The 17,157-nt window shown below is 36.1% G+C and overlaps 1 protein-coding gene and 1 long non-coding RNA gene across 2 annotated transcripts in view; both read right to left on the bottom strand.

Moving 5' to 3' along the window:
• The window catches only part of LOC149131834 (uncharacterized), a 90,386-nt gene extending 76,871 nt beyond the window's left edge, over positions 1-13,515 (bottom strand). The window contains exon 1 of the long non-coding RNA XR_016245223.1: positions 12,837-13,515. This is a non-coding gene — a long non-coding RNA (uncharacterized LOC149131834). The remainder of the gene's footprint in view (positions 1-12,836) is intronic.
• Positions 13,516-14,418: 903 nt separating this feature from the next.
• Positions 14,419-16,873, bottom strand: LOC106873714 (general transcription factor II-I repeat domain-containing protein 2-like). The gene is made up of 2 exons (XM_089366420.1): positions 16,784-16,873; positions 14,419-14,958 (listed from the first exon to the last, which is right to left on the bottom strand). The coding sequence occupies exons 1-2, from the start codon at positions 16,871-16,873 to the stop codon at positions 14,419-14,421; spliced, it is 630 nt and encodes a 209-aa protein (XP_089222546.1).
• Between the last annotated feature and the right edge of the window lie 284 nt (positions 16,874-17,157).

The following is a 17,157-nucleotide window of genomic DNA, read 5'->3' as shown; positions in this document are numbered from 1 at the left end:
TATTCCCAACAAGGGGATTCACCATTTTAACACCCACTTTTCTATGCTCGCATGGGTCAGACAGAATTTGTTGGGGGAGAATTTTCTATGTTTAGATGTCTTTTCTGTTGCCAACCCTTACTTGTTTCTGAGTAAAATAATATTCCCCATGACCAAACATGTTTTTATGGAAGATTGGAAATGGTGACACTTGTTTACAACTATCATATGATGTCAAGGCAAGGAGTCAAATAACACATACACATGCATGCATGCACACACACACACACACACACACACACACACACACACACACACACACATGCGTGATGGGCTTCTTTCAGTTTCCATCTATCATATCCATTCACAAGGCTTTGATTAGCTGGGGTCTACAGTAGTAGACACCCAAGGTGCCAGGCTGTGGAATTGAACTGGAAACAAACTTCTATCCAGACAACCACTGAAGCATAAGTCACGAATAAGGATGCTGCACAAAGAATAAGCAAAAATAATAAGCAAGCCATGAGGAGAAGGAAGATATCTCTAATCATTTTGCTACACCACAATAGAGAAGAAGAAAAACCTAACAAAGGTGTCGCTATAAGGTTTCTGAACCTACTTGAAATAGGAACTGTATCGTCCTCCTCATCATATTCATAATGATGAGGGTGAGGATGAGGATCACCGCCACCACCACCGCTGCCTTAACCAGTTGAGCATATCCCTTAGTGGCTCTCATAGCTTCTGATCTTAACTGATTGGAAGTATTATCATGTTCATGTTTTATCTTGGTGTAAAAGAGGGGCTACAGCAAATATTTTGTTCAATACCACAGATTTGCTTGTCAGTTGCTTGACCTTAACCACTAGAACATGTCCCTTTGTGGCTGACGGTATGTGCAGTTCTGATCACAAGCAGAAGTGGTGGGGGAGCATCATAGCTATGTATTGAGAGGGGTTCTTTGGGGTTTTAATAATTCACCCCTGGAAATATGGGTGTTTCATTCAACATCCTTAAACAACCCTTATTCAGGGACCTTTTGAACAAGATTGGCTATTCAACCTGAAGAAAGTTCTAACTGGGCCCCACCAACAAGGTCATGCACTGTTTATCTTGATATGAGATCACCATGGCATGCACATGTGGTTATGATGCATGTGCCTAGTGCACCCTTATGTAATGGGTGTCATGATGAGTATATTGGGCTTTGTATATTTGTACCCTAGCATCACTTTGATGGCTCTGTCACTCAATAATAATAATGATAATTTATTCTTTTATTAATCACAAGAGCTCACATACCAAAACATTAAATGACATGCAACAACATAAAAGACAAAAACAGGATGATACAATGAGTTTTCCGTGTGTAAACAATATAAATAACAATTAAAAATTGATCAAATTAAAATTCCCGATAGGGGAGGTGCTTTAAGGTCTTCATGGAAAAACCCAGAAAAGCCACGGATGCCTGAACAACAGGGAAAGAGCCCTTCACCTTTGATTCCCTTTTTACAGGTGCACATTCAGAGTTGGTCCTTTCACACTGGCCGTTCTTCCAACATTCACCCACCTTTCAACAAACTTGCTACAAGGCAACACTTCCCTCTCTATCCTCCACTTCTTTTTCAAGTGAAACTTGAAAAAGTTGATGGGGGTTTGGCCAAAGAGGAAAGTGTCTGTCTTTAGCCCTTTCAAACAAGTCCACCATACTACCTCTTTTGCTACAGCCACAAGACAAATAAAAATTGCCTGCCCCTCCTGGCCAAAAGAGGGTGGTGAGGCAATCCTCACAATGGATTCAGTTGATAGCTGGATCCATCCTACACACAACAGCAGGTGTTCAATATAAACCCACAGGTCAGCAATACTTGGGCACTGGACTAGGGCGTGCAGAAGCATTTATACAATTCTATTTCTCATTAAAATCTAGTACAGCCATTGTTGCCTGGTTGTGTGTGTGTGTATGTATGTCTTTCCCTATGTATATTGGTCTGTAAGTGTACTAGTCTGTATCTATGTGTTTCTTTTGTCTGAGTTTTTCTGCATGTCTGTTAGTCTGCTTTTGAATAAATGTTTTGAGTATATGAGTGTCTATCTGTTGGTGTATATATGTGTACACGTGCATGCATACATATATCAGTATGTATCTTTATGTGTGTATGCATGTGTGAGTATACGTATATGTGTGTGTGTTCATTGGATAGTTATGTTATTTCCGACAGCAGGAAATAACTTCAACTAAGAACATAAAAAGATGAAGAAAATTAACAAACTTGCATTGTGATGGAGACAATAATTTATTACAACATATGGACAATAATTTATTACAACATATGGACAATAAATTAAGAAAATGTCTAATAAACAGTAATTAAATGTTTTAGGTTTTCTTCTCTTTCACTTTGGTAGAATTTGGTAAAATTTCTGAGAATGGTTTTAACTTTATAAAGTATCTAAGATTTACATATACACATGCATGACTGGTTTCTGTTGAGAAACAGTTAGACAAACATAAGTAACATTACATGAGGTAATTGTTGTTGGTGATGATGTTGTTGTTGGTGGTAGTTCTGTCAATGTTGTTATTGTTGTTGTTAATGATAATGTTCTTGTTTTCCTGTTGTTTAACCTCAAAATAGCTCTGATTTGCTGGTCTCAGATCAAAAAGAGCTCTAACAGTTACAAGCCAGTGGTTTTTAGGGCATAATATATCTTGGACTACATTAACCACTGTGTTGCTGTTTTTTAGATAAGAGTTTGATTTGTGGAAGTTTTAGCTACGATATCTATAAGGTTGTATGGACCACAATGAAGCTCTCTGATTTGTTCAATGCATGAGATGAAGAGAAGTAAAAAACAAGTGTGCTGTAAATTGCATACACACACAAACAGATACATACACACACACATCACGATAGAGACCTACCTGAAAATGATAGATTTCCTTGATGTAACCTTGGACCGGGAACCTGGTGCCTATAGACTCTTTAGGAAACCAAATGAGAAGCTGTCTGACATTAACACAGGTTCTTGCCATCCAGCCATAGTGTTCAGGAACCTGGTTAAGGGCATCAAGAGGATAATCTCCAGCTTATCCTCAGGCAAAGAGATCCTTGATGCTGCTGCTCTGTACAACAACTGGACTCTGGCTGCCAGTGGTCTCAAGGATAGTATTAGTTACATGCTAGACCCTAGCCCCACCAAGAGAAAGCACCACTGGAAAGTGCTGTGGTTCATGCCAACATTCTCTTTAAACATTAAGACTAGAGTAATTAAGATCTTCCTTAGTTTAGTTGATAGGCACTTCTCCCGTACTAAAAGATTCAATAAAATATTTAATTGACATATCCTGAGATTATCCCTTAGCTGTGCATGTAATGCAAAAACGATTTTAGTAGGTGGGCCTACACCCGACGCAGAGGCAGGATGCTCATGCAGAGTTAACACAACTTGTTTACTGAACAGCCACTGCAACACAGAGACAGAGATAACATTACAAGGCAGAGATAACATTCACAGGACCAAATGGGCAACCAAGCATGCAGAAGTATGTCGGGGAAACAGAAGGCCCCCTTCAGAACCCACTTTAACAATCACAAGTCCTCCTTCAATATGACAGAGAGACATAATGCAGCAACCCTAGCCAAAAATGTTTGGTCTTTGAAAGAAAGTACCACAGGGTACAGCATAAAGTCGAAGATCCTGGGAAAATGCAAGTTGTATTTCAATAGTAGCAGGAAGTGCATGTTATGTCTGACTGAGAAGAGAGCAATTTTAAAGAGTACCCAACGCCCAGATGTTTACCTGAATAGCAGGAGTGAGATGTTTAATCCCTGCACACATGAAAGGAAGTACATCCTATCATACTTGTGTGCCCCACCATAACTGCAACCACAGGTCCCTGGCCTCAAACTTCCACCAATGCCCTCGAGCCCAGTAAGGAGTTTGACCAATGCACACACCAAGGCACTCATGCACACACGGACACCTCACAAAACAGACTATCTCCCACCACCCCAACACATACCCTTTCACACACATTAAACACCACATGCTAACATCCCCCTCCCCTGACCTTATCCTTTACCGAAGAAAACAGACCAATGAACACAGCCATATATACCTACAACCCTGCCAAAAATTATGCACATGACACCACTACACATACCACACACCCCATCTCCACAGGAGCACCACACTTAATAATGCACACTTACCCCAGAAATGTTTTAAGATAACTCTTACCAGCCTAACAGCATACCCAACCAAGGGGCATAACTCCTAACCTAATCCCCTGGCTCTTTTTCATTTCGCTACCCTTTTTCTAAGCAGCCTCTGACCGGTTGTGTTAATCCACCTCCAACAATAGAGAGCAGTCACCATATTCCCTTCGATATTGGCTAACTCTGATGAGTGTAAGGTTACATAATCAGATTGTTACCTAACACTCTACTGTATTCCTTGCACAAAACCAATTGGTAAGATCAGCTGTGATGGATATATAATACTATATATTTCAGATAATATTATATATATATATATATATATATATATATATATATATATGGTTCAAATGTACAGAAAACTAAAGATGAAGACAGGTCAAGGAACAACAAGCAGGTGTATTAGTTTAACACTCAGGAAGAAAGGTCAGGTAGGGTGTAAAGTTAGGGTATTTCCAGAGAAGTATTCGACTCAAATACTGGGCTATCAACACAGGCCAAAGCTGGAATTCCTCAGGTATAGAAAATCCAAGTTTCATGATGATTACACCATAAAGTGGGTTTGGCAAAGAGGAAATAATCCAAATGATAAGAAGACAAAGAAAATTCTTTAAAACATCTTAATGATTCATTACAATTGTTTCTGAACCAACCCTATTTGCAATACCAGTTTATGCAAAAATTTGAAGAGAAGATTTACTTAATGTTTATGGTTTTAGACACTAGAGACAGCATACCTTTGAAGCAAGTCTGATAAAGTGCCTCTCTAATGTCTAAAACTGCAAGCATTATGCAAATTTCTACTTCGAATTTTTGTGTAAACTGGCACTGCAAACAGTGTTGGTACAGAAACAATTGTAACTAACCATTAAAGATGTGTTAAAGAATTTTCTTTGTTTTATCATTTAGAGAAAGGAAGGAAGGAAGGAAGGTAGGAAGGATGGATAGATAGATAGATAGATAGTGATGCAGGTAAACATGCTTGGATTTTTGATATATAAAAAATATGCATACATAGATATACACATGTAAATATATATAGGGATATCTACAGAGAGAAACAAAAACTAAAACTATTCAGAAGATGAACACTCATGTATAAGCATATGCATATTTATATATTTACAAAACTAATTCCCATGCAGTACAAAAAATACAGAAAACTAAGAGAAGAAAGCATGATATTTCAAGTTCAACAGCTGTTTCTGGGGCTCAGAACTACATAATAGTCATAATGTTCATAATTGGTAGATGGAGTGCACAAAAAATGAAGGACATCCAACCAGGAAAGGAGGCGTATAAACATTACTGTAAAACCGGCCTCCTTTGTCAAGTTGGAAAGATCAGCAAAATAGCAGTTCAGGTCCTAGTTTAAAAGAAGGATAAAATGGGAGAAGATGAAGGTGAATAAAATCAGATAGAAGGATGTCTGCAGTGCAGAGTGGGGAAGGGAGTGTTGAAACAGTGGAAAGGCAAGGAGAGATAAGAAAAACAGAGATGGGAGAGGGAGAATGTAAGTGACCAGGGAATTGAATAAATAAATGATAATAATAAAAAAGTAGTAGTAGTAATAATAATAATCTTTTCCACTAAAGGCACAAGGCCTGAAATTTAGTGGGAGGGGACTAATTGATTACATCAATCCCAGTATTTCACGGGTACTTAATTTATTGACCCTGAAAGGATGAAAGGCAAAGTCAACCTCAGCGGAATTTGAACTCAGAACATAGAAACAAGTGAAAACCACTAAGTATTTTGTCCAGCATGCTAATGATTCAGCCAGCTTGCCACCTTGATAATAATAAATAATAATAATAATAATAGTAATAATAATAATCTTTTCTACTAACGGCACAAGCCCTGAAATGTTTGGTGAGGGGACTAGTGGATTACATTGCCCCTAGTGTTTCACTGGTACTTAATTTATTGACCTCGAAAGGATGAAAGGCGAAGTCGACCTTGGTGGAATTTGAATTCAGAAAGTAAAGACGGGCTAAATATCACTAAGCATTTTTTCCTGGCATGCTTACAATTTTGCCAGCTCACTACCACCACCACCACCACGATGATGATGATGATGTCATTGACCAATTACTGATTGTTAATTATTGTTGCATTTCAGTCAAAAATAGTCTTAAATAGACAAAATAGACTTCTTGCCAAATTTAATTATCAATACATTCTTTTTACATGGAAACTTTAATCTGGGATTATCTATATTGCATCATCATCATTTCATTTTTAGTCTTTATATATACCATAAAAACCCATGTAATTTATGCACTTTTTTTCGCAAAACCAAAAATAAATTTTAGTGGGTGCGTAAATTACATGAGTAGATCGTTTCCAGAATTAAAAAAAAAAAATTTTGTTGAGAAATGGTGTACAAATGTAAAGTTGACTCAAATGTAAAGTTGACTCAAACGTAAAGTTGACGCATTTAATGTCAGAATAGGTTTTTACAGAAAAAATATAATGAAGTTGACTTTATTTATGCTGGACAGTATAATACTTACTTTTTCTGTATAAATTTACTAAAACCATTAAATGGTTAAATACTTTTTGAAGTCTGACGGTCCAGGCCATGTTTCACATGGCTAGGAGTCTCTACCTATCACAATGGAGCCCAGCAATTTCTTTAAATAGATCAGTTTTTCTCCACTTAAGCAGTTTAGCTTGTCTTTGCCTCCAGGAAGGAATTGCTTGCTTTCCCCATGTTGGGACAATGTAATTCATCACCTAATGCCAACGACAACATCATAATTCACCCTTGTGCATGTAGACTCACTAAGTGAATATGACTTCCTGTTCCTACAGAAACTTTCATTTACCTTATACAATGTTTAATGGCATTTCACATTCATGCTGAATTACGCAGCAATCTTATGTTCTCTTCATAGAACACTTGTAATGCATGTATTACCAGTTCTTTTGGTATAGTAGATTCTTATGTTTCCTCACAGACATATATATTCTAACAAGTCACTTAAATTTTGCACCTCTCTTGTTCAATAAACACTGAGTTGAACTTGCAAAGCTGTTTATTTTCTCCTTTCAATTTTTAATGTTTATTTTAGCAGGTTACCAAACTATCAGTTTGATCTCCTGGCTAAAGCAGTAATGACAAATTTTAAAGTTTGCTTGATATTTTATAAGTGTGAAAGGGATTAAAATTCCAATACTCCATATCAAAGGTTCATACAAGAATGGGCAGCAAATCAGAGCTCAAGACAAGAAGACACTTTTGACCAATCAGAATTCTGATTACATAATCAGTTTGATCGGTCACCTTTCTCTGTCGGTTGAGTAAAGTGTCATCCAAGCTGATGTTTATTGGTAATTAAACTTATTTTGCAATACGTGTGCATATTTATCAGCTTTGTTTTTGTTGATAAGAATTATCAACAACTTTTCCTGTAATTGTAATTTGAGAAGACATGCAGAAGTATGTTAAAGATCGGACATAATCTCTTGTGGGCAAGAAATGTAAAATAAAGTTTATTATAAACAACACAAAACTTCGTATTTGATACCTGTTAAACAGAAATTATTACTATTTCATGAAAATTTAATAAAATCTAATCATAAGTAAGTGAAATTATGCTAAATACAACTAAATTGAAAACCTTTTTCCTCTGGCAATATTGGCAATTCTGGAAACTTTTGGGTGTGAATTTTACAGGAACAGAAGCTTTTTTTAACAATTTTTATCCTGAAAATCACCTGTGTAAATTACACAGGCGTGCAAATTACATGGGTTTTTACAGTAAGTATTTTTTGTTTTATAAGGATAATCATGAAGAAGAAATAATTTACTTGACCTTACATTATATAATTCTACATTTTAACGCATTGACCTAACCTCATATACATTGACACATTGAACATCTTCACACATTGACATATATGATTTCTTTCATACAATTTGACAAAATGTAACATCAATTTCATTTCCATTGTAGCATCCACATACATCTAACTTTCTCCTAAATCTAAGTTCTGTAAAAGGTAACTACTGCCAAATCTGCTTACTGGGTTATTGAAACGTCCTCTACGTAGACATGAAGTCAATGAGGGAATGTCAGTTTAGCCACTTGAACCTGCTTGAAATAGTAGCATAATATCCTTCAAATCAAACCCAACCTCTTAAAAAAAGGACATGACATATTGTACGGACACATAAGAAGTGCAGCAATATCAAAGGAAGGCTAACTAGCAAGATAGTTTTTGCATGTGGCAGATGCTCAGGAGCAATAAACACTGAAAATGTGCAGAAAACAACCTTTGCCACATTCCAGGGAGAAAAACTAGAAGTAGTTGATAGCTTCCATTAACTAGGTGACCAAGTCAGTAGCGGAGGAGGGTGCACTGAAAGTGTAGCTGCTAGAATAAGAATAGCCTGGGCAAAGTTCAGAGAGCTATTACCTCTGCTGGTGACAAAGGGCCTCTCGCTCAAAGTAAAAGGCAGACTGTATGACGTATTTGTACGAACAGCCATGCTACATGGCAGTGAAACATGGGCCATGACTGCTGAGGACATGTGTAAGCTCGCAAGGAATGAAGCCAGTATGCTCCGATGGATGAGTAATGTCAGTGTGCACACCCGACAGAGTGTAAGTACCTTGAGAGAAAAGTTGGACCTAAGAAGCATCAGTTGTGGTGTGCAAGAGAGACGATTGCAATGGTGTGGTCATGTGGTGAGAATGAATGAGGATAGCTGTGTGAAAAAGTGTCACATCCTAGCGGTTGACGGAACCTGTGGAATAGGTAGACCCAGAAAGACCTGGGATGAGGTGGTGAAGCATGACCTTCGAACATTATGCCTCACCAAGGCAATGACTAGTGATCGAGACCTTTGGAAATATGCTGTGTGTGACAAGACCCGGCAAGACAAGTGAGACCATAACCCGCGGCCTTTACCAGGTGCGTAGCCAACCCACTTATGCGTACCTTTCCTTCTTTGGACACAAAACTCTGCTTGCGAAGACCTGTTAAGTCAAGTGAAATCGAAATCGAATTCGAACCAAATTTGACGACTGGCACTCATGCCAACCTTCCTTCATTGGACACTAAACTCTACTTGTGAAGACCTTTTGGGGCAAGAGAAATCGAAATTGAACCAAAATTCGATGATTGGCACCCGTGCCAGTGGAGCGCTAACAGCACCATCTGAGCGGGATCACTGCCAGACCAGCTGTCTGACTTCCGTGCCGGTAGCACATAAAAAACACCATTTGAGCGTGGCCGTTGCCAGTACCGCCAGACTGGCCCTCATTTTGGTGGCACATAAAAGCACCCACTACACTCTCAGAGTGGTTGGCGTTAGGAAGGGCATCCAGCTGTAGAAACTCTGCCAGATCAGATTGGAGCCTGGTGCAGCCATCTAGTTCGCCAGTCCTCAGTCAAATCGTCCAACCTATACTAGCATGGAAAGTGGATGTTAAACAAAGATGATGATGATGATGATGATGATGATGATGATAGAATGTCTAAAATTGTGGAATGGTTGCACTTGGGGCAGTCTGCTGAATCAGGGTTGACCTGGAATTAAATTAATAATACTTAAATCCTGTTTTGTCTGTGTGTGTGTATGTGTGTAAAAGATTATAACGACCGTATTTTTCAACTGATTCTGCTGAAATTTTACACATAGGTAATAGACGCCACAGTGGGTGCATCAGTTAAATTTCATAACTTAATTTTTAGTTTCAAAGTGAGATTTGCTCTTTTTAAATCAAAATCTTGATGGAAAATCCAATTTCAATAGCACTCATTGGCTATTATTCCGCAAATCACGTACAAACAGCCACTATGTTCATCCACTCAACATCAGAGCATTAATTGCATTAAGCTTTCTAACCAATTTCATGAAAGAACATATGTGATTGCAGTAAAAATCGATATTCTAGAATGAACTGTACTTGAACACATGCATCCAGGCAGGTCATTCTGTGTTTAATAAATAAGCTGACACAAAAGAGTAAGAAGAGAAGGCAATTATTTTGAATAAGTAAAAATGGGATCTATTTCAAAACAGGGGCACCAGTTTTCATTTATGTTTTATGTAGTGTTTTTGGTACCGAAAGACTTTCAAACTTCGTATACTTATCTATTTTGTGTTATAGAACAGAAAAAAATTTTTGTATTTGAATTTATTTCATGTAAAAAATTGTCTTATTTCGATAATTTCTACTAATCACTGACGTCTATTCAGTTGAAAACAGTTAGCGCTGTAACGGTGTATATCGTATTAATCCCCTAACCCTAACTAGACTGTTAACCCTAACCCTAACTCTAGAATCCGAACTCTAAAATTGTTACACGCATAGATACGCACAGCGTAATTTATTATATAAACAATATATGTGTATAAATTACGATTAAACCGGATGAAATATGTCACAGGGAATAACATTTTTATGACCGCCCAGCAGTAACTCTATTCAGCTGAAAAGACGTCAGTGATTGGTTGAAATTACAGAAATACGACAACTTTAACACGGAATAACTTGCGATGTACGTTTTTTTGTTAAGAAGACTAAGAGTAAAAGATGTTTTATATGACACATTCTACCAGTGTCCCAAGTTTCAAAGTGTTTCGTTAAGAAAATACTAGTACCCCCGTTTTGAAATAGATCCTAAAAATGAAATAAGATATTAACTTTAATGAATAAATGGCACTAATTGGCGATCAATCGACTGTGTGAATATTTTCTCACAATAAAATTTAGTTGACAGTAGAAAACGACAAATTGATTGGTAACTGAACGTGGAAATTTGGGTGACAAATATCTAAAACTTTAGCTAACAGTTTCTTATAAAAAACAAAAAATGAGCGATATTTTTCGACTTCGCGTGACTCACTTGATTTGACAAATACATGCCCATTGTTTATTCTTTAATTCCTTTTCATGAAGAAGGAATATTAATATCAATGTTTCAAATTATGAGTTATTTTTTTACCAATAAGTATATTTTGGCAAATGCTTATCATTTTTACAAATTTTACAGATCAAATTCATTGGTTACGTTCTAAAAAAAGGCACTATTCAGTTGGTTCTGATAGCTTATTCATCCATAAGGTTTGCTACTTTAACAGTCAACACTGCATATTGCTGAACCCTATATTCCATTTGAAGTTTTCCAGTTACCTGGACTTAACTTTATTTATAAAGAATTTTCATTACTTCCAAATTGATATAAGGTAATTTTGATGCTAACATCCTTTTTTCCCAAAAGAAGCCTGGTTTTGGCTGTCTTTCATTTTCAGAGAAGTCCTAGAAATCATTTCAATTTGCACATTCTTTTTTTTTAAATTTCACATTTAAGTGTGATATTTCTTAGAAATACCTTCTATCTTTTGCTACCTGTCTGTGCACTGGTGTTTGCATCTATCATTTACATTTTATTACAATAGCACGTTTGGTCAATAGAATATCGATTTTCTTGAAATACGTTCTGTCCACATGTGCTTATAGATGTGAATGCTCATTCACAACTGTCCACATCCACGTGCCATTTGGTGTTTACAATACAATAGTAAATAGTTGTGCGCTTTAGTGTTGTGGGATTTTTTGTTGAAATACCATATTTAGTGCTTGGAAACAACATTGAGGTAAATTTAATTGATTTTTTTTAAAGATTCATTCAATTACAGATTTTCGATAGGATGCCTCAAAAAAGCAAGACTCACATTGGCAGAAAAACAAGAAATGCATCCGTTTTGCATTCCTTGTGGGCAAGTGAGACAGGAGAACAATGTGTGCTTCGGCGTGCTTGCAATGCTGCTTCTACTTCAAGCACCAGAGCATCACAGACAGCTCAGCAAGCAGAACTCCAGTGTGCTCACAATGCTGCTTCTTATGCAGTCGCCTGCAAGCAGAACAAGTAGAACTCCAGCAGGTTTGCAATACTACCTCTACTGCAGTTGCCAGAGCATCACAGACAGGAGCAGAATTACACTATTTTAGACCCCAGTCCTACCACGAACTTACACTGTCCAATGGACAGGGGTGGGGGCGTTTGCTAGTAAACAATAAATATACATGCATAAAAACTTTCTGGAATCCTCACAGTGTGTTGATCTGAGCTGAGTAACAATAATTGATTTGATCACACATGTGGATTTGTGTATATGTGACTTATTTTTGTTACTTATGATATTACAACATGATGTTGATCCATGATGCATGAATACCATTTCAGAATATGGTCACAATAACCCATGGTGTAGCTCAAGCAATATTTCATAAAAGACCAACACTGAAGGTCTACTGCAGGCATGGGCAACCTTTTCCGAGAAGTGGGATCTGTGAGTGAAACTGAACAGATCCTGACATTGTTTTTGCTCTTCGATCACTATTGCAAACTGCAGTAGCTTTCTTCAACTGAATACAAGTCGTTGATTCGTTAAAATTACCCAAATATGACAACTTTAACATGAAATAACTGCTAAAATACGAAATTTTGTCAAAAATGTTGAAAGTAAACTGTGTTCAGCGTGAGAAATTACACCAGTATAAGTTTCAAGCTATTTAATAAAAAAAAAAAAAATAAAAAAATTTGTGAGCGAAACTGAACAGATTCCAATGTCGCATTTTAAACTTGAGAAAAAAGCCTTTTTGTTCTTACCTGCTTCATTTGTGTATGTAAAATCCACAAATTTCCAGGAAGAAAATGAAATCAATGTCGAAAAAGCTGTATTAGTTATAATAGTCCATGTGGTCTTTTTGGTTTTTTTTAACCACCAAAGTGCCAAAATATTGCAACAAGCATGAAGAAAAGGAAGAAATACAAATTAACACTTTCGACTGATTAAAGAGAATGTGAAAGAAAGAAATATAAATGACATTGATTTCTATTAGTTTTAAGCTAAATTAAACAAGATCTGTTGAACTATACAACGCATTTTATGAGATTCATAAAAGAACATGTTTGAAATGGTAAATTAAACAGTATAATACTGTCCAATGCATTTTATGAAATTCATAAAAATATTATTTGTGTTGTATTGTCACCAATGTTTTTGACGTTGATGTCTTTTCTCATTGTGTTTGTTATCTACATTTCACACGTACACACTTCGACCGGGGTGTTTACAGTTGACAAGACGACGCGCGCTCATGGAAAATGACGAAGATAATGGCAGTTCTGTGACAACTCTGAGACTGAATATGAGTGAATGCCCGTTTGTCTTTTAAACAAAACGTGAATATCCGCCAATATTTTTAAATATTGGAAACCTTACTTTCAACGAATGGTTGCAAAATTCAAGAAATATTGTACTTAATCATTGGTTTAGTCGAACTGTTTCAAGTTATGGTACTTGGGGAAAATGCTTAAGAAATGTAAATGAACAAATTTAAAAATGAAAATTATGTGCATTTAACGTTATGCGTTATCTATCTATGATTCAGAGGAAGAAACTAAAAAAAGAAAAGAAAGATTAAAAGTTAAATTATTTTGACCTGAAGGGTAACAACCCAAAATAAAAAGGAGCAGCATAGATGAGGAAAATGGGGCTAATGCAGTTTCGCACTTCTTGAAAAATGCATTTAAAAAAAAAAATTTTTCGGTTTCCTACATTTTACATATCGGAGTGAATTGACGAACTTCTGCAAATTGAAAAGAATTTGCGTTTTACTTGTGTTTGCCATAAATAATCGTAAATAGTAATTTAATGTAAATTGAATATACACCATTTTATGAGAAACAGACATTAATGTTTAATAATTAATGTTATAAAGTTTAATAAGGGGCTCAAATTTCACCCCTCCCCAGTTTTAAATTTTGAACTTTTTCATCCATTTATTTATTTATCTGTCTATCTAATTATTCCTGTCCGTTTATTCATAAAATATACGTGGCAGTCCTATAGAAGACGGTGTTACTGTTGTTTTTAACTCCAGGAAGACATTCATATTCTCTCTTCATACACATATCTATATGCTTATTGAATTTAAATTTTGAAAACGTGGTTTCTTGTATATTCGGAATCTCCATCATCTAAAACATAGGGGAAAAAAATTTCAAAAACAGTGCAAAATTTTAAGGAAGGTGGGTGAGTTAAAAAACTTTTTTTTGCATATTTGTAATCTCCGACATCTAAAATGTTCCGAAGTCTAAATTCCGACATCTAAATTCGAACTTTTTCAACATCTGTGTTAACAGGATTTCCAAAAAAAGATTAAAATCAGCTTTAGTTCCGAAGTCATTAAACCTGGCGTTCAGTCCTTTTTTTCAGCTCACTTAGTTTCACAGCAGAATCATCATATCTAGATGTTGACTCATGAATGGCTAGTGTGGGGAAATGGAAAGCATCACCAATCCTGAGTTGATTCTCCCAAATTTGAAGTTTTGCTTGAAAAGCTTTGACACGAGAATACATCTCATGAATTAACTGATTTTGCTTTTGCAATTTTAAATTTAAATCATTTAAATGTGTTGTTATATCCACGAGGAATGCAAGGTCACAAATCCAGTTATCATTTTTCAGCTCGGGAACAAATTTACCATTTCTTTCTAAGAAAGTACATACCGCTTCTCTTAGGCTATAAAATCGTTGAAGCATTTTCTCTTTACTTAGCCAACAAACTGCACAGTAGTAAACAAGGTCACCATACTCTAATTCAAGTTCTTCTAAGAACTCTTTAAACTGGTGATGGTTAAGTGCTTGGGATTTTATAAAATTGATGGTTGAAACAACCACACGCTTAACATTCTCAAATTTTAGAGACTTTGCACACAGATTTTCCTGATGAATTATGCAATGGATCGTTGCAAAGTTACTGTTTGCTAAATTCAAAGAAGTTCATTCTTTTAATTTAGAAAGAAAGCCTATCTTAGACTCAACCATTGCTGGGGTCCCGTCTGTTGCTACACACACGAGTCGTTCAAGTGAAAGATTCAACTTCAAGGCTGCTTTCTTCACTTCTTCATAAATTTTATATCTTGTAACTGTCTTTCATTGTCTGAACACTAAGTAATTCTTCGGTGATATTAAATGACTTATCAATACCACATATGAAAATTGCCAGTGGAGTTGAATCAGAAATGGGCGCACATAGTGGAGACATAACCCACCCGCTCCGACTTTATATTTAATTTTTTTTTTAATTGAAACCCACGTTTTCAGTTATGGAGATTCTGATTCTGAAAAAAAAATTGGTAAAAATCGTAACTTCCAAATTTCGATTTCCTCATCAGAATAATGGTTTGAATGTTTTGCCATTTTTTCACTAACATAGTTTACATGTACAATTTCTTTTAGTCCAGTTTGGTTTTTGGAAAAGAACATATTTAGACTGTCGATCTGTTTCTCGAGGGATTCAGTTTTTTGCTGTCTAATGTCTCCTTTGAATTTATCATATCCCGAATGTTTTGAAGAGTAATGCTACTTAATATTGAATTCTTTAAAAGCAGAGACAGATTCAAAACGTATTAAACTCATTGGTTTATTTTTTTACTTCAACAAATAATTAATCATTTGTCCACTTTTCCTGGAATGTCCTCATTTCTTCAGAAATCTTTCTATTTTTTTGTGTGGGGGTGGGGGGATGGGACATGAAGCCATTAGCTTTGACATCAAAAATTAAAATTTAAAAAAATACAGCATTTTGCACACTTATACTTTGAAAATTCCATTAACCTTGCTTGATAATGTTACACGAATACCACGTGTTTACAGGCACTGAAATATCACAAGTTGTTGTAAGCAGTGGAATCAGAAATTGAACATTAAATCAATACTTTTTTTTTTGTTGAGTTAGTGTCCCGAGTAGAGATGCTAATTGTAACGCTCTTGAATATTTGGATTGTTGTAGATTGACTCTGAGGCACGCTGAAAATTGCATGGTTGTCTGATGATGGCGAATATTTTTCTTTTCTGACTTAGGTGAGCCATTCAGAAAGCTTCACATGCCACAGGTTGCCCATGACTGGTCTACTGACACTATAGTGACAAAAATAGTTGGTTATATATAGGTGCAGGTGTGGCTGTGTGGTAAAAAGTTTGCTTCCCAACCACATGGTTCCGAATTCAGTCCCACTGTACGGCACCTTGGGCAAGTGTCTTCTACTATAGCCTCAGGCTGACCAAAGCTTTGTGAATGGATTTAGTAGATGGAAACTCGAAGAAGCCTATTGTGTGTGTGTGTGTGTGTGTGTGTGTGTGTGTGTGTGTGTATATATATATATATATATATATATATATATATATCTATATATATCTTTGTTTGTGTGTGTCTCTCTGTATTTGTTCCCTACCACGACTTGATAAACAGTGTTGGTGTGTTTACGTCCCTGTAACTTAGTAGTTCAGCAAAAAGGTTGATTCGTTCGACTAAAAGTTCTTGAATGCATTGCCTCAGCATGGCTGCAGTCAAATGTAAAAGATAAAATTTAAAATAATCACAGTAAATAAATAAATTGATTAATTAATAAATAAAATAAAACTTTGCACTAATTCCATTAGTCCCAGCCATGGTCACTGATATTTGTGACAGGTGGAGGTAGCAAAATATATGACTCTAAAATACTGAACACATTGAAATCATTGCTGTTACTAAACCTAGCTTTACCGTAATGTTTGGATATGTATTATTCTTTATTTCCACTTGAAACTGGACACCAAATTCATTACTGTCAGATCGATGCCACAAAAGAGACATTGTTCTGAACAATGTTGCATTGTCAGTGTGTATATAATACAATTGGAACACTTATCTAACAGAGGTCTTCAATCCCTCTTTATCATGGAAGTTATTATAGAAACAACCATCACACATACAAACATCCACTTACCCCCCCCCCCCCCCCCCACACACACACACGTTAGTTGCCATACTTTATTAAATAAACTCATTAATAATGTGTACTTACATTGTTTTATTTCTAAACAGTGTGTTTTTGTCCAGATTTACAAATTCAATGTGCAAATCAATAAAAAAATGCT

Source organism: Octopus bimaculoides, chromosome 19 (genome assembly GCF_046866305.1).
Source record: "Octopus bimaculoides isolate indiv1 chromosome 19, ASM4686630v1, whole genome shotgun sequence".
Taxonomy (NCBI): Eukaryota; Metazoa; Mollusca; class Cephalopoda; order Octopoda; family Octopodidae; genus Octopus; species Octopus bimaculoides.
This window is presented reverse-complemented; position numbering and strand designations above follow the sequence as displayed.

Coding starts and splice junctions, on each gene's coding strand:
- LOC106873714 (XM_089366420.1), bottom strand. CDS start 16,873: ATGTCTCTTTTGTGGCATCGATCTGACAGTAATGAATTTGGTGTCCAG. Junction 14,959..16,783: donor ATACATATCCAAACATTACG/GTAAAGCTAGGT, acceptor ATAATTCATCAG/GAAAATCTGTGTGCAAAGTC.